Source organism: Gracilinanus agilis, chromosome 2 (assembly GCF_016433145.1).
Source record: "Gracilinanus agilis isolate LMUSP501 chromosome 2, AgileGrace, whole genome shotgun sequence".
In the NCBI taxonomy this organism is placed as follows: Eukaryota; Metazoa; Chordata; class Mammalia; order Didelphimorphia; family Didelphidae; genus Gracilinanus; species Gracilinanus agilis.
Genome location: NC_058131.1, coordinates 84,245,416 through 84,262,155, shown reverse-complemented (window position 1 = coordinate 84,262,155; position 16,740 = coordinate 84,245,416). Strand labels below are relative to the sequence as shown.

The following is a 16,740-nucleotide window of genomic DNA, read 5'->3' as shown; positions in this document are numbered from 1 at the left end:
GATGGTATCTCTGACCCCATTGAAAACACAGGAATACGCAATAATTCTCCCTAATATCTAGGAATACAGTACATGAAAAATAAATTCTCTCCTGTGTCCTTTCCTACAAACCTGGGTTCCCAAGGCTAAACTCCACATAAATTATAGGAACAAGATGGTTTCTTAGAGAAATTAGTCTCTGTGCATTCATCATGAAGCAGTTATCTTTAGGTTCACCCATGAATACAACGCGCTCAAAAATAGGCACAGGGTTTATGTTCTGCTTATGGAGAGATTGTTTCCTAAGATGTATAACAGCTTTGCAAACCTAGCTTAATTTCTATTATTTACCTGGTTGGGTGGATGAAAACAACATACTTCCTGATCTATCAGGGTAAAGTGAGTCCTGAAACAGGCTTCTTATTCATCTCGAGGCAGGAGTTCCATCTTGGACTCCTTTGGCAGGCTGGTGAAGGCTGAGGATCTCTTCTCAGAACACCATTTCTACAAGACTGGGCCTCCCAAATTCACTCAGGATGGAAATATGGGCCACTCATGAACCAATCCCACTTCTAATAGGTATTGGTATTTGATCTGCTCTGCCCCCATTCTGGGATGATTTGCCCTTCCTCAGGCAGCCTGGGGTACTCCTCCTCCCCTAGACTTCCAACTCTATTCCCCACATTCCACAAAGGGCTAACTCTATTGATGCTAGACTTAATGAAGGCACCAGATTGCCTTAGCTCCCTGAAGCTCAAAATTCCTAAATTTGAATCATCTGCCAGCCTTGGCCTTCCAGGAAAAGTTTTTAAATGCATGAAATAAAATGCATATTTATATTAAATTAAATTATATTGAAATAAGACTAACAAAGCATTAAAGAAAAATTCTTAGAACCCCAGTTAAGAATCTGTTTTTTGGGGTCTTAGGAAGAGGCACTTGGGGAGAAATAAGTGCCCCACAATCTCTAAAACAGACAACTTCCTCCTCCAAGATATGACACATGCATTTAATAACAAAAAGCTTAAATTCAGTTGGGTTTTATTTTCCTTCTAGCAAGGAAAAGTTTACAGATAAAACATTCCAGACTAAAAACACACAAAGGTTATTGGCTGCTGTGTTCAGAAACTCCCATGGAACAGCCTGTATCAGATCGAACCACGTGAATTGCTCTCTGGAGGGTTCTGATTTACTCCCAAATTTGCGCCAAGGCTTCCCCACTGAGATGTTAGGAAAGGACGTCACCTAGATAGATTTAGCTTCTGAAAGAACGGAGGGTGAAAATAACCTCGTCCACGTGCTGCCCTTCTAGACCAGCTGGCTGGAGGGGAAAGGGCATCTCGATTCTATCTGGAGTCTGCCAGCTGTCCAGGAAAGCAGGGAGCCCCACAGGAGCCAAGGCTATGAGGAAGCTTATTGCTTTAAACCTGATCCCACCAGACTTTTGCTGATGACTCAGGAAAAGAGACAATCAAAGGGACTCCCTGAGGGAGAGGAAATGTCACACAAGCCTTCAAGGGCCTGTCAGGATTTCCCAACATTTCTATAGATCTACAAAGGTCCATTAGATAAACTCAGAGAAAGTCTCACAGGGAACAGAAAGTGGGTCCTTAGAACATTATGATCAAGACTGAAAAATGATATGGAGAATTTTATTTTATTTTCTGTTTCCTCTGGCTCATTGGAAGACAAGGGACAAAGGATAAAAAACCTTTTCAGTTTTTCTCATCTTTCCCAAGAGGCAAAATGATCTAGGAAAAAGTATGTTAGATCTGGAGTCGAGGACTTGGGTTCTATACCATCTTTGCTATCTGTCACCTATATGACTTTGGACAGGTCATTCTGTGCATCCATTTCCTTCTATATGAAATGGAATGGACTTTGGATGAGTTTAATGGTAAAGTGATAAGACTGGCTCTAGATTCTGGGTTCAGATCTCACCTTTGATGCTTATACCTGTGTCTTAGGTAAGTCACAAACCTTCCTGGGTGTCAGTTTCCAAAGTGAGGGGAGGTTTGACTAGAGGTCCTCCAAGGTCCTTAGGTACCATGGAAGGAACTAACTCTAGGGTGAGAAGAGTGAACTTAAGGCAATTAAATAGCTGAGTGACCCTTCCTCTTAAGACGTTGGTTGACCCATTCCCCACCCAAGGTCTCTTGGAACTACAGAAAAGAGCACTGGCTCTACTTAGAGGACATGAGTTCAAGTCCCACATTTAATTTAATCACTCTTGGACTCAGTTTTCTCATCTAAAAAAAAGAGGTGGCTGAATGAGGTGAGCTGGCCTGAGGTCTCTACCAGTTTTACTTATAGGATTCTATAATTCTTTTAGTTCCAATCTAAGTTTACATTTCTTTCATAAAGGCAAGAGAGCAAATCACTTTAACCTAATGCCTGAGTTACTGGGGCTTATAGGTTACCAAGGGGAAAAAAGCCATATGACAGTCAATACAAGAAAAGATTCACTATATTCTCAATGTAACTGTTTTCCCCAGTACATACCTTAAGAATTACCCATTGCCTAGAGCGATGATGGAAACAACCCTGATTTAGTTCTGCATCAGCGTTTTCCCCTAAGAATGGCTCAGCTGATGGCTTTTCAAGCTAAGCAACAGATAGACATGTCATTTAGAAAATGGATATAAATGTACATTGACAGCTGCACCCAGGGCCATAAAAAGATGACTATTAAAATATGTATAGCAGAGGAATGTCATATTAGAAGTTACATGATGTGGTCTGGTTAGAAATAGGCTGTTGAGGAAGCTGAAGTCAATTATCAAGAAAGGATATTGTAGATCTGCACCTTTTTTGGTCAAGGCAAAGGACAAGGTATAGTTTCTCAATCTAAAATAACCATATAAAAATAGCCAAAAGGCTCTTGATGGTCTTGATTCTGGGAAAAGGCCCAAGAATTCATTAAAATGCCTCACCTTGGAGACCTGAGAAGGCCTTTTGTGGACACCCATGCTCCACCACATACCCAAAGTCCTTTTTATTTCTGAGTGCAATGTGACTTCAGATAGGAGAAGAACAATGATTTGGCTGAGCAGAGCCACTGACTTTTCAGACTCCTGAGCACTTTGGTGCATCCCTTTGTATAAAAATAATGTTCTCCCTTTGGGGAGATGAATAAGAAACTTCAAGTCCCTGGAAAATAAAGTATGAAGCACATATGAGGCAGTAAGGTGGCATGGAAGATAAGAGTGTTAGCCCTAGCCTCAGGAAAACCAGAATTCTAGGAGGGGAATACATAGATGGTAATCAGAACTGTGAATATAAATGGGATGAACTCACCCATAAAATGGAAGTAAATAGCAGAATGGATTAAAAACTAGGAAGACCAGAATTCAAATCCAGTCTTAGATACTTAATAGCTATGTGACCCAGAGCAAGACACTTTACCCTGTTTGTCTCAGTTTTTTCTTTATCTGTCAAATGAGCTGAAGAAGGAAATGGCAAACCACTCAGTATCTCTGCCAAGAAAATTGCAAAATGGAGTCATGAAGAGTTGGACACAACTGAACAATAATAAAAAAGTATAAATTAGTAGGGAAGAGGCTGTCAAGAGTTATGGGAAAAAATAAATCTTATTGATAAAGCAAATCATGTTAGTAGAGATTAAGGGCTTGTAAAACTCTGTGTATCATCTTGCTATATGGGCCTACTAATATGTTGCCCTACACATGGTCATATTCAGTCCAGCCTCACTCTCAGAAAACAGCCATTTAGGGGTACCTCCAAAACATGGCCACACCATCCACCACCTCATTGCATAGAAGCTTAGAATCATCTCATGTTAGGTGGGACCTCAAGCCCATTTTGTTTAATCTCTGCCTGGCACAGGTACCATCCTTCACCCCATTCTTTAGCTTATTTTTATGTGTTAAAATGGCAGCTCCTCAAAGGCAGGGTCTGTCTTTCCATTTTTATTTCTTATATTATCAAGCAAAGTACAGTTCCTGGAAAATAGGCAAGTTGTTTTTTAAAACCCTTATCTTATCTTATCTCTTATTTTGATATAAGTATCCAAGGCAGAAGAGTGGTAAGAGCTAGGTAATTAAGGCTAAGTAACTTTCCCAGAGTTACACAGCTAGAGAATGTCTGAGGGCAGAGATTTGAACCCATATTTTAGTTCTTTCCTACTCCAGACCTACCTCTCTATTCACTGAGCCACCTCACTGCACCCATAGGCAAGTTCACAAAAATGTTTGTTGACTTGACTTGAAGTATCTGGGAGAGGAATTCACAGATTAACCCTTTCCAATAGCTGTGACAGGAAGTTTCAGCTCAAGCCCAGATCTACCTTAAATCTACTCATAATTGAAACAGAAACAAAACTCAAGTTTTATAAAGGGGGAAATTCAAATATTTGCAGCAGAGGCAGAAATAGGAGAAGATTTTCATCATGATTTATGATAGTTTTTATATTATAGACAATTTGAAGAGACAGCTGCCAGGAAAAGACTATTTTCATGGGAATGGAGTTAATGTAACTTTACCCCTCAAAAAAATGAAATCGGAGTGGAAATGAAACCAAGGGAGCAATGAAAAGGAAGCCAGAAGATTTCATAGGTTCTTAGAGCCTTTCCACAATTTGCACAAGGTTTAGAAGTCTACCTTTTAGAAAGCCAGGCCTGGAGACAGCTTTTGGCTTCAATTCTGGCCTCAGATACTTCCTAGCTGTGTAACCTTGGGCGAGCCACTTAATTCCAAATTGCCTAGCTCTTATTGATCTTCTGCTTTGGAACTGATAATTAGTATCCATTCTAAGACAGAAGATAAGGTTTAAAAAAAGGCCATTTTATTCTACAATGTACAAAAATATTGATAAAAACTATTTTTGAGGGGGTAGAGAACTGAAAATGAAGAGGGTACCCATCAACTGGGGAATGGCTAAAGAAATTACCATATATGTATGCATGACTGCTGTAAGAAACAATGAAAGGGATGGTTTCAGAGAAACCTGGGAAGACTGGTATGAACTAAGGCAGAGTGAGGTGAGCAGAACCAGAGCAATTTATACTCTAATAACAAAACTGTAAAAAAGCAACAATTTTGAAAGACTTTAAGAACTTTGATAGAAACAATGATAACCAGCCAAGATTCCAGGGGACCCATGATGAAAAATGCTACCAACCTCCCAACAGAGGTGATGGACTAGATATGCAGAATGAGAACACACATTTTTGGATATGGCTAATAAAGGGTTTGTTTTGCTCAACGATGTATATTTTCTCTTTTAATGTTTCAAAGTTTGGGGAGATAGATAGGAACAAAAGAAAATATATGTTTGTTTAAATGAAGAAATTTTAATTAAAAAAAATCACCTTAACATGATTCATAAAGCACTGAGGTTAGCTTGAGTTTTGATCATCCAGCAAATCCACAGAAACAACTATATTGGGCATCAGTGTTTGCTGCCCTGGGCAAAAGGGCTATCTTGAAAGAATTGAAAATAAAAAAGTTTTACAAGAACATTCATCTTTCTAGTTCAAATCTGGCTTCAGACACTTATCCTGGACAAGTCATTTAATTCTGTTTGCCTCAGTTTCCTCATCTGTAAAATGAACTAGAGAAGGAAGAGTAAACCACTCCAGTATCTTTGCCAAGAAAAAAAGTTACAAATGGGGTCACAAAGTGTAGGACACGGCTGAAAACAGTAACAAAATTTCATGTTCTCTTGGGAAGAACCCTAAAAGTTAAAATGCTAGATCTTGAAGATGCCTAGTCAACACCCCACATTCCACTACATTCCCCAAATACTTCTTATGTCAATAAAATATGACTATTTAAGATGAGAGCAGTGGTTCAGCAGAGCTCAAACTTTTTTTTAAACTAACCTTCTGTCTTACTATCAATTCTTAGGCAGAACAGCAAGGACTAGGCAATTGGGGTTAAGTGACTTGCCCAGGGGCTCATAGCGAAAGTGTCTGAGGTCACATTTGAACCCAGGAACTCCTGTCTCTAAGCCTGGTTCTCAATCCACTGAGCCACCCAGCTAATTACTTTTCATGTGGCACTGAGAGATGTTACAGAATCATAACATTTTGGTTTTTGAAAATTTCACACAAAGATTATAATACTCTTTGATCTTTCCTCCTCCTTTCCTTCTATCTTGGAGTTAGAAGATGTGGATTTGATAACTGACACATTGAGATTTGCCAATCTAAGGAAGTCAACTTCATTTGGTCTGGCATTCCTCATCTGTTAAATGGGGATAATGTTTTCACTACCTCACTAGGGTCATTGAGAGTAAAGGGATTTTGGGTGGTGTAGTGGATAGAGCACCATGCCTGGAGTCAGAAAGACCTGAGTTCAAATATGGACTCAGATACAGAATTTGAGACCCTGGGCAAATCACTTAACCCTGTTTGCCTCATTTTTCTCATCTGTAAAATGAACTGGAAAAGGAAAAGACAAACTACTCCAGTATCTTTGCCTAGAAAACACCGAAGGGGGGTCATGAAGAATTAGACATAACTGAAATGACTGAACACCAAGATACTACAAAAATGTGATTACATGATTCAACAATGAAGGAAAGACCACACTCACCTAGTCAGATACACGCAGAAGAAGCCATAACTATAAGCTATTTAGTTAATTTTTATTCTTAACCATCAACTACAAAATAGCTAATATCAACCTCCTATTTGTGTTTTTCATGATATGCCACTAATAATCCAATAACTTCTCTAAGGAAGGCTGCCCCAGTTAATACCTAATCACCATAAAAAAGAAACATCAAAGGAACTACACATTACTGAGATAAATAAAAAAGTTCCTATATCAGGCCTTGAAAATTGGGAGAACTTCCAGTACTACCAAGTTGCCAAATGAAGTCCATTTATCTCTGCTTCTCACAATTACCCCTATCAGCTTTGATAACTAGCATGATGACAGCAATTGAAATGGTAGTAATGGGCTGAATGTTCCCATTCTGATTTTTCCTGGGTGAAGAAATTCTGGACCTCTTTCTGTAATGTCTTCTAGAGCTCGGAAGGCTACAAGATAATGGTTCTAATGTGAACCAATGGTTCTAATGTGAACAGACAAAGTGAGTCGATATTATTTATCAAGTATGTACTATACTGGGACAGAAATCAGAAAAGCAGTGAGAGCATTTACAAGTTGCAGTATATGCTTATGAAGGAATATTATCTCTCCGTAAGAGATGATATGGGGATATATATGTATATAACCATATGGAAAAGTACTCTAAATCATCATTGATTAGAGAATCAATCAATAAAAACAAATCAAAACAATGCTGAGATATCACCTTACATCTATGACATTGGCTAAAATGATAAAAGGGAAAAACGACAAATGTTGAAGGGGATGTGGAAAAATAGGGACACTAATACACTGTTGGTGGAATTGTGAACTGATCCAACCAATTTGGAGAATACAGAATTATGCCCAAAAAGTTATAAAACTGTGTATGATCCAGAAATATTCTTTTAAGTCTGTTTCCTAAAGTGATCAAGGAAATGGAAAAGAACTTACATATTCTAAAATATTTAGAGCATTTCTCTTTGTTCTGGCAAAGAACTTTGAAATTCAACTGGGGAATGACTAAACAAGTTGCAGCATATGACTGTGATGGAATACTACTGTGCCATAATGATGAGCAGGTTCTTTTTTTTTTAAAACATGGAAAAACCAACACAAAATTATAAAGAGCAAACTAAGCAGAAGCAAGAGAACATTATATAAAACAATTAAAAATATAGACAGAATTTTATGTATACATTTTTTTTTAACTCTTACTTCTGTCAGTATCAAGTTCAAGAAAGAACAGTCAGGGCTAGGCAATTGGAGTTAAATGACTTGCCCAGGATCACAGAGCTAGGAAATGTCTGAGGCTACATTTGGACCTAGGTCCTCCCAATTCCAGGCTTGGCACTCTCTTTTTGCTAAATGCTGCTACCTAGATGCTCCTATAAATATATCTTTTTGTTAAATAATGCCTTCTCTAGAGCAGGAGATTAGGCAGGGAGGGAGATACCTGGAAACTTTAATAAACAAAAGAAATAAAATTTTAAAAAAAGAAAGAAATGATGAGGAGATTGGTTTCAGAAAAATATGGGAAGACTTATATAAGCCATGGCAAAGTGAGGGAAGCATAACCAAGAGAACATCATACAAAGTAACAGCAATATTGTAACAATATTCAACTGTGAAAGTCTTAGCTACTCCAATCAATACAATAACCTACGACAGTCCCAAAGGATTCATGATAAAAAATGCTATCCACTTTCAGAGAGAGAACTGGTGAAATCTGAGGACAGATTCAAGCATTTTTTTCCCCTACTTAATTTTTCTTGCCTTCTTTTGGTGATGGTGGGGAAGCAATAAGGCTAATGTGGAAATATATTTTGCATGACTATATATATATGTATATGTATATAATTGGTATTGTGTTTCTTATCTTAATGAGTGGAGAAGGGACTATAGAAAGGGGAGAGAATTTTTAACAGAAAATTAAAAAAAAGAAAAAAGCGATTGTTAAGTTTTCTTCAGGATTTTCAGTAAAGATGGTCTTATGAAAAGTTGTAGAGAACATAAACTTGAGCAAACATCTGCAAACAGCTCCAAAAGAGATGAATGAAAGAAATCTCAAAAGATGCAGAAGTAAGCTTCTCTATCCAGTTAAAAAAATCAAAGTATCTGCCAGAAAAAGGGTGGAAGCTGATAGAGGGATTGAATTAAGGAAGTTGATGCCAATGCAGCTAAACTAGCAGTAGAGGAAGGAGGAGGAGGATCACAAAAGGAAGTCAAGCACACTCCAGAAAGCAGGCAGGAGAGAAGAAGCCAACCCAAACTCCCTCACACAGAAAAGCAAGCAAGATGCAAACCAGTCCTAGCTCTAATAATCAAGGGGATGAGGCCAGATCAGAAGCTAGAGACAGAAACAGACTCCATGGGTCACTAAATCCATGTGTGAATTTATCAAAGCCCTGGGAGCAACGGTAGGCAGCATGGCCAACAACCCAATATCTGTGGTCCAGAGTAGGGATGGCTGCAAAACTGACAAAGAGAAAAAATGACTGAGAACTACAAGAGTATGTGGATGAACTGAAGAGAGAAAAAATGGGGGTTAAAAAGAGAAAAAAAGTGAAAAGAAAATAGTTTAAAAGTTAGAAGAAAAATAATTTCAAAGAGAAGGTGGAAAATCTTAACTAGGTGGTACAATGGATAGAATCCTGGACCTAGATTTGGAAAGACCTGAGATCAAATCTAGATTCAGATACTTACTGGCTGAGTGATCCTGGGCAAGTTACTTAATCTCCGTTATCTTTAATTTCCTTACCTGTAAACTGGGGATAATGATAATAGTACCTACCTCTGGGGGCTTTGGTGAGGATCAAATGGAATGATTGTAAAGTATTTCCTTACATAGAATAAGTGCAATATAATTGTTAGTTATTCATCTGATTATTACCTAAGTAGTAGACTCCTCGAAAAACAAGAAATTAGAGCAAATAGAACACAATTTCTCCATAAGACAACAGGAAGTATTAGAACAAAATCAAAAGACTGAAAAAAAATACGAGAAATGTAGTCATCTTTTATCAAAAACATCTGACTAGAAAAGAGGTCAAGAAGAGATAATTTAAGAACCACAGATTCTAGGGCAGCTAGTCCTAGACTTGGAGTCTGGAGGACCTGGTTTTAAATTTAGCCTAAAACACTTTTTCAGCTGTGTGACCCTGGGTAAATCACTTTACCAAAACTGGCTACCCCTTATTGCTCTTTGCCTTAGAACCAATAATTGATATCAATTCTAGGATAGAAGGTATAGGTCTGAAAAAAAAAAAAAAGAAGAAGAGAATCATAGGATTCCCTGAAAACCATGACTGAACAGAAAGGCTCTCTATTACATTTCAAGACATCACAAAAGAAAACTGTCTGGCTCTTAGAACTTCAATTTTCTCATTTGTGAAACTCAGTTTGGTGCCTTCCATCTCTAAATCTATGACCTTCTAACCACAAAATTTCAAAATAGGATATTGAAATATCTCCTGCTTCAGAATGAAAATAATTAGCAGCCAGAGATTACACCCTAATGCCTGCCAATCATCTCACTACACAGATCACTTGTGATACTGGCGGCAAGAGGGAGCACGAATGGTTCTAAGCCATTTCACTGGTATCATTTGAATCAAGTCTGGCTGATCAGAGAAAAGCTTTGCTATTGGGTGGAGCATATCAGTGGCATCTTTTATGAACACGTGAGCTCACATTCTCCTGGCCCCTAGAATTTTGTTACTTACACAGTAATCTTCTGACAACAATTCTGTGAAATGAATATTACAAATATTATTATTCTCATTGTATAGCTAAGAAAACGGAGTCTCTGAGAGCACCCCAATTATGTGGAAATAAGTAGCATGCTTCAGCTGTCTTCCCACTCTGCTTTTCAGACTTCTTTTTCTACTGGCAAATTCTTCCCAGAACCTCCTTTTAGGGGAAGGGGCCAGACCAGCCACCCTTGGGGGTCTCCTTTTGTCCTGAAATTCTGCTTTTTAGCTCTCCTTTTATGTTTTGCCTTCTTCTATTAGAAATAGAATCTCTTTGAAGTTAGGGGCTAGCCTTCTTTTTTGCTTGTATTTTTTTTTGAAGTTTAAATTATGATTTTTAAATTGTATTTTTATTTTGCTTTTTTTTTTTTTTAGGTTTCATTTTTTAAAAAATTTCCATGGATACATGATTCTTATTTTCTCTCTCCCCTCTTCCTTCCCCACTACCAGTGTTGACAACTTATACATGTATTATCACTCAAAACCTATTTCCACATTATTCATTTTTATAATAATCTTTTAAAACCCCAACTCCAAATCATATACCCATATAAATAATTGCATGTGTTTTCTTTTACATTTCTACCCCTACATTTCTTTTTCTAGATGTGGATTTTCTGCTCGTATTTTTAAAAAAATCCTTACCTTCTGTCTTAGAATTGATACTAAATATGGGTCCCAAGGCAGAAAAGTAGTAAGGGCTGGGCAATGGGGGTGAAGTGACTTGCCCACAATCACACAGCTAGGAGGTATGTAAGAGCAGATTTGAACTGAGGATCTCTTGTTTCTAGGCTTGGCTCTCCATCCACTGAGTCACTTGACTGGCCCTAGATTAAGGTTCCTTACAGCTTTAAGATTCTAGAATCCTATAATGATGGAAAGTTTAGGTCCTCTACTAGGATACTGGGGAAAAGGTTTTGAGACAGAGTGGACTTCTTCGATGATCTTTAAATCATATGACATCAGGCAAGCACCCACATACACACATTTACAAACTGAATTACTAACCAGTTGGGATCAGAGTATCATCCACAGGCAAATAAGCTTCAGCATCTATACAGATTTCATGATCATATATATTTGGAGAACCCTGGAAGAACAAAAAGGAAATGAGTAGTGGAGAAAGGGACTTAATATTAAATATGGTTTATAGTATGGTTCATTGTTTTACTTATTTATTAAATATATAATATATAAATAAATACAAATCAGTATATTTATTTATATTATATATATTTATATTATTATAATAATGATGGTTTATAATCTTGATAGAGGAAATATTTTTTCTGGCAATGATGCCAATCAAGGCTTTGCAAAGTATGAGGCAATGATCACCTATAATTCATATTATCTCTACATTTCCTGAGTGTAAGCAGGGGCCTCTCTTGCAAGACTGGACATCCCAGAAATAGAATAACCAACCAGATTAGAAAAAGCTTTAAGATACCATCAGCCACAGAGTGAACTTTCCGGCCTAGATACAATCAGACTATCAAGAGGTCAGAAACAAGAATGGTTTTAAACTATTTCTGACTGCTGATGAGATTAGTCTGCAACTCATTTTGTTCTCTTTTCTCACAAGCCATCCATGAACAGGGTGAGAATCAACAGCAATATATTCCAAATGGCCTGCATCATGCAGTCAGTCTGGAACGTAATCAATTAACAGGCATTTTTTTTTTTAATAAACCCTTGTACTTCGGTGTATTGTCTCATAGGTGGAAGATTGGTAAGGGTGGGCAATGGGGGTCAAGTGACTTGCCCAGGGTCACACAGCTGGGAAGTGGCTGAGGCCTGGTTTGAACCTAGGACCTCCTGTCTCTAGGCCTGACTTTCACTCCACTGAGCTACCTAGCTGCCCCCTAACAGGCATTTTTAAAGCACCTTTTAGAGGCCAGGCAAAAAAAAGACAAAATTGAAATAGGTTTTGCTCTTAGGGCATTTCTATTCTATTGAAGAAAACAACCTGAACACATATAAGTAAATTCAGAATATGTTCATAGCAACTGCAAAGTAATTTGTAGGGGTTAGATGGGAAGAGAATCCTGATTCTTTTTAAATAAGACACCAGTTATCATAATTAGCCAGCCACAATAAGTGATTAATCTGGGACAATGATTAATGAATGACTAGTAGAAATATAGTAAGATTAATAGAAATCCAGTAATTATATTTTATATGGGAAATGGCTAAACTATGCAGTAAATCTAGCTACTTCTTTTTCTCATAAGCTAGCATTTGCAATAGGATGTGCCTCATCGAGTCAGCAGAAAGCTTATCAATCATCTAAGACAAGTCCAGATGATGAATGATGGGAGCTTTGGAAGTGTGCTGACCCTATGACTGAGGGACATTGCTAGTATGTCAGATTGAAGGCCATCCCAACCAAGACTCAGTAAAAAGCAGAGACATCTCTTTAAGTAGACAGCATCCGATCACTGCTAGAAAATATACCTCCTGCCCATTGATCGTCAGTAGACCTCCCACCCATTATTCCTAAATGGACCTCCTGCCCATGAGACCTAGGATTGGTAGTTGACTATTGGAGTGGGATTCTGAATGATATAAGTTTAAGGTATAAAAAAAGGGAGAAAACTCTCATTCAATTGTCTTAGATTATGAGGAAAATCTAATGACCCAGCTTTGTTGAGAGACACTGGTCTCTCTCAATAAACCTGCTTATTGGCTTGGAGCTTTGCTTCTTTGTTTTATTTCAGATTGGCTGTTAAAAAGAGTGGCAAGTCTAAGCATGGGGAAATGCATGGACATAAAAGAGTGGAAATGTTGTTTATGTAGAACAGAAAGCATGTCAAATTTTCCTGGAAGAGAGAAGGTGAAAAGAGGGGTGGTATGTAATGAGCCTGGGAGGGCAGGATGCAGACAGACTGGGAAGGGCTTTGAATACTAAACACAGGAGTTTCTATTTTGTCCTAAAGAGAATAAGGAACCAATAATGCTTCTTGAGCAGGGATGACCATGACTTGTACTTTAGGAATATGATTTTTGTGTGAAGGAAGGATTAAAGAGAAGAGACTTTAGATAGGGAGACAAGTTAGGAGACCTCTGCAATAGTTTGAGTGAAAAGTGATTAGAGACTTAGCTAAGGTTGTTAAGAGTCAGATGAGTTGAAAGAAGAGAATGTATGCAGGAGATGCTGCAGAGGTGGTTGTTGTACATCCTTCACAAGAGTGGTATCTTGGGATAACTATGTGGCAAGATGGAGAAAATGCCAAGCCTGGAGCTGGAAGGACCTGGGGTCAAATCTAGCCTCAGACACTTCCTAGCTATGTGACTTCAGGGAAGTCACTTAAACTCAAGTTTGCTTAGCCCTTGCCCTTTTGTCTTAAAGAGTTGTCATGAGGACAGAAAGGAGAGTTAAAAAAAAAAAGAATGATGTCTTGACTGATTCATGATTTGGTTTAAGTGAGGCAGAGTTGGGTAATGTTGTTAGCCTTGTTTTCTTTTCTGGATGGTGATGTCCAGAGGCAGGACAGAAGTCAAGAGGACTGGCCACAGGCCAGGATGCAGTAATTGACAGGATAGAAGAGAGGGACAATTGGAAGTAAAGGGCATAAATCTTTAGAAGGACGAGGGCAGAATATTCCCATGGGAACTTTGAGCTCCTTGAGGGTGAGATAATGACTTTCTTTTTCTCTGTATCCTTAGCACCTAGCCTGGCACCTTTTTTGCTGTGGTGGTTTAAAAAAACAACCCCAAAACCTTACTTTCTTTCTTAACAACAACTCTTAAGATAGAAGGGCAAAGGCTAGCTAGGTAAATGGGGTTAAGTGACTTGCCCAGGGTCATACAGCTGTTGCTCTATCCATTGTGCCACCAAGTTGCCCCTAGCTGGGTGTCTTTGTACACTGACAGAAAAGAAGTACTTTGTAAATCTTTCCATCCATCCATCCAGCCTCCCTCCCTCCTTCCCTTCCTAACCCTGTATTGGCAGAGAGCAGCCCTCACACAGATAGAGCTGGCCAGCGACCCTACAACTGAGGCAATCCCATGTGTGCTGTTCTATACTGGCATGTATATAAACACCTGCTGGTGTTTATTTCTTTTTTCAAGGATGATAAAAAAACTTGGCAGAGGTATGGATTCATTCACTAATAGACTTTGCCAGTCTGTCATCTCTAGGTTTATGAGTGTTTTCTTTGATTAATTCTTTTTGGCTAACCATTCCTAGCTTTGTGGTATTCAACTTTTACTCATCTCGTATGAGTTTGAAGACCATTTTCCTAGTTCCTTCTTAGAGCACTAACTCTGGAATGCAAGGTTTAGATGAAAAAATAAGAAGAATGGAGCATTAGAAGATCTCCTTCAATTTCCAGTTGTCATTCACTATGTGATTTCAAGAAAAGTCATGCTGGGTCTCTGAGTTTCCGTTTTTTCATCTAGAAAATGGACTGAAGTCCTTCCAGCTCCAATATTCTATGACCCTAGCTAGAAGGGAAGTTAGTATCTCTTTTGATAGTTTAGTATAATTTATATAACTTCTCTAAGGCAGTACTAATACTTTAATGAGGTAGGGGCAGGACTGGGCATTTCCATCTTATGTTTGATCAGCTTGGTGCAAGAGATGGCTATTAAGCATCTACTATAAGGGGCAGGAGGTAGATGGCATAGCAGATAAGAATGCTAGGCTTAGAGTCAGAAAAAATGCATTTTCCCGAGTTCAAATCTGGATTTAGGCAATTACTAGTAATGTGACCCTAGGCAAGTCACTTATCCCTGTTTGTCTCAATTTCTACATCTGAAAAATGAGCTGGAGAAGGAAATGGCAAACCATTCCAGGATCTTTGCCAAGAAAATCCCAAATGGGCTGGAAGAGTTAGATGTGACTGAAATGATTGAATAACAATTTGGACCATGGGGCAGGAGGGGGCACAAAGAAGTATCTGGGTAAATCCTTTTACTTGCCTGCCTCAATTTCCTCAACTGTAAAATGGGGATAATAATAGAACCTGTTTTTTTCTTTTTTTACCATTGCAAAGATAAATAAAATAATATTTGTAAAATGCTTACTTAGCCAACTTTGTGCCATATAAATACCATGATCATAGAGATGGTGTTTTCTAGGCACAGGAACAGCATGGGTGTGAAGGAAGGAGAATGAAGGGTGTGTATTATATAGCTAAAGCAAAAGCTACACAAGGTAGTAAAGGAAGAATTAGATAGAATAGTCTGATCCCAATTATAGAGGGCCTTGAATGCCAGGTTGATATTCTTCATTAGCATGTGTGTTTAATCTTTTTTTTGAGCACATTTATGTTTTTTACTTTTAAAAATAGCTTTAATTTAAATTTAATTATTTATTTTTACATATACATATAATAAATGATATATAATAATGATTCATTATTAATTTAAATTAAAAATTTTTAAGATATTTTATTTTCCCAGTTACATGTGATAATTTTCCATGTTTTCAGATTAAGATACAAATTGTCTTTCCTCCTTCCCTTCATTGTTTAGTCACTTTTCAGTTGTGTCTGACTCTTAGGGACCCCCATTTGGGTTTTTCTTGGCAAAGTTACTAGAGTGGTTTGCCATTTCCTTCTCCAACTCATTTAAAAACAGATGAGGAAACTGAGGCAAAAGAGTTAAATGACTTGCCCAGAGTCACAGAGCTAGCATCTGAAGCCAGATTCAAATCCTTGAAGATGAGTCTCCCTGATTCCAGCCCCAGTGTTTCATCCACCAAGCCACCCACCGGTATATGAGCCAGAATCAATTGTGAAGTTGGAGGAGATGAACAAAAAGATGAGACTGGGAAGGAAGGAAGGGAGGGCGATCTAACGGAACCTGCTCAAAGCGCAGCTGTTGCTTCAGAGCATGGGGTCGAGGACTCCTTCGAACACAAAAGACACGCACTGATCTGGAGGATTTTGCAGACTGGACTTTCCCCTCATGCCCTGACTCTGCCTGAACCCCCCAAAGGTCTTCTCCCATACTCAGAATGCTTTTGGTGGGACCCCTGCAGCTGAGAAAGCTTTGAGGAAGCTGAAAACCTGTCTCTCTGTGGCCTCACAATTCATAAATCTTGTTTCTCACAAAGGAAAAAAAGAATGAAAACAAGTTATTCAGATGCTAAAAGCTACATGTGGGCTGTTCGGAGGTTCCCACCTGGCTATTAACAAAACTGGGAGAACGTGTTTTCTTGGAACTGAGCCCAAAGAGTGGGGAGAGCAGACCTAGGGACCCTGGAAATGAAAACTGAGAACTCTGACTAGGGCATGGGGAAATTGCAACAGAGGGCCAGTTGTAGAAGGCTTTTTTCTGAAGCTCTACCAGCTGGAGAGATGATGAAAGGGGAAGCAAACAGGGGTAAAAGGGGGGGGGGGTGTTTGCCTTTTATACTCCTCTTTAATGATTAATGTTGCAATGATCATATGACTGCTATCACTTCAGAAATTTTAACAAACTTATTGCTGGTCTGATAATA

The 16,740-nt window shown here is 38.4% G+C and overlaps 1 protein-coding gene across 1 annotated transcript in view; it reads right to left on the bottom strand.

Annotated features, from left to right (window-relative positions):
• The window catches only part of GALM (galactose mutarotase), a 63,148-nt gene that overhangs the window by 24,956 nt on the left and 21,452 nt on the right, over positions 1–16,740 (bottom strand). Inside the window, exon 4 of the mRNA XM_044663265.1 lies at positions 11,298–11,379. Within this exon, the coding sequence (XP_044519200.1) occupies positions 11,298–11,379 (82 nt within the window). The remainder of the gene's footprint in view (positions 1–11,297; positions 11,380–16,740) is intronic.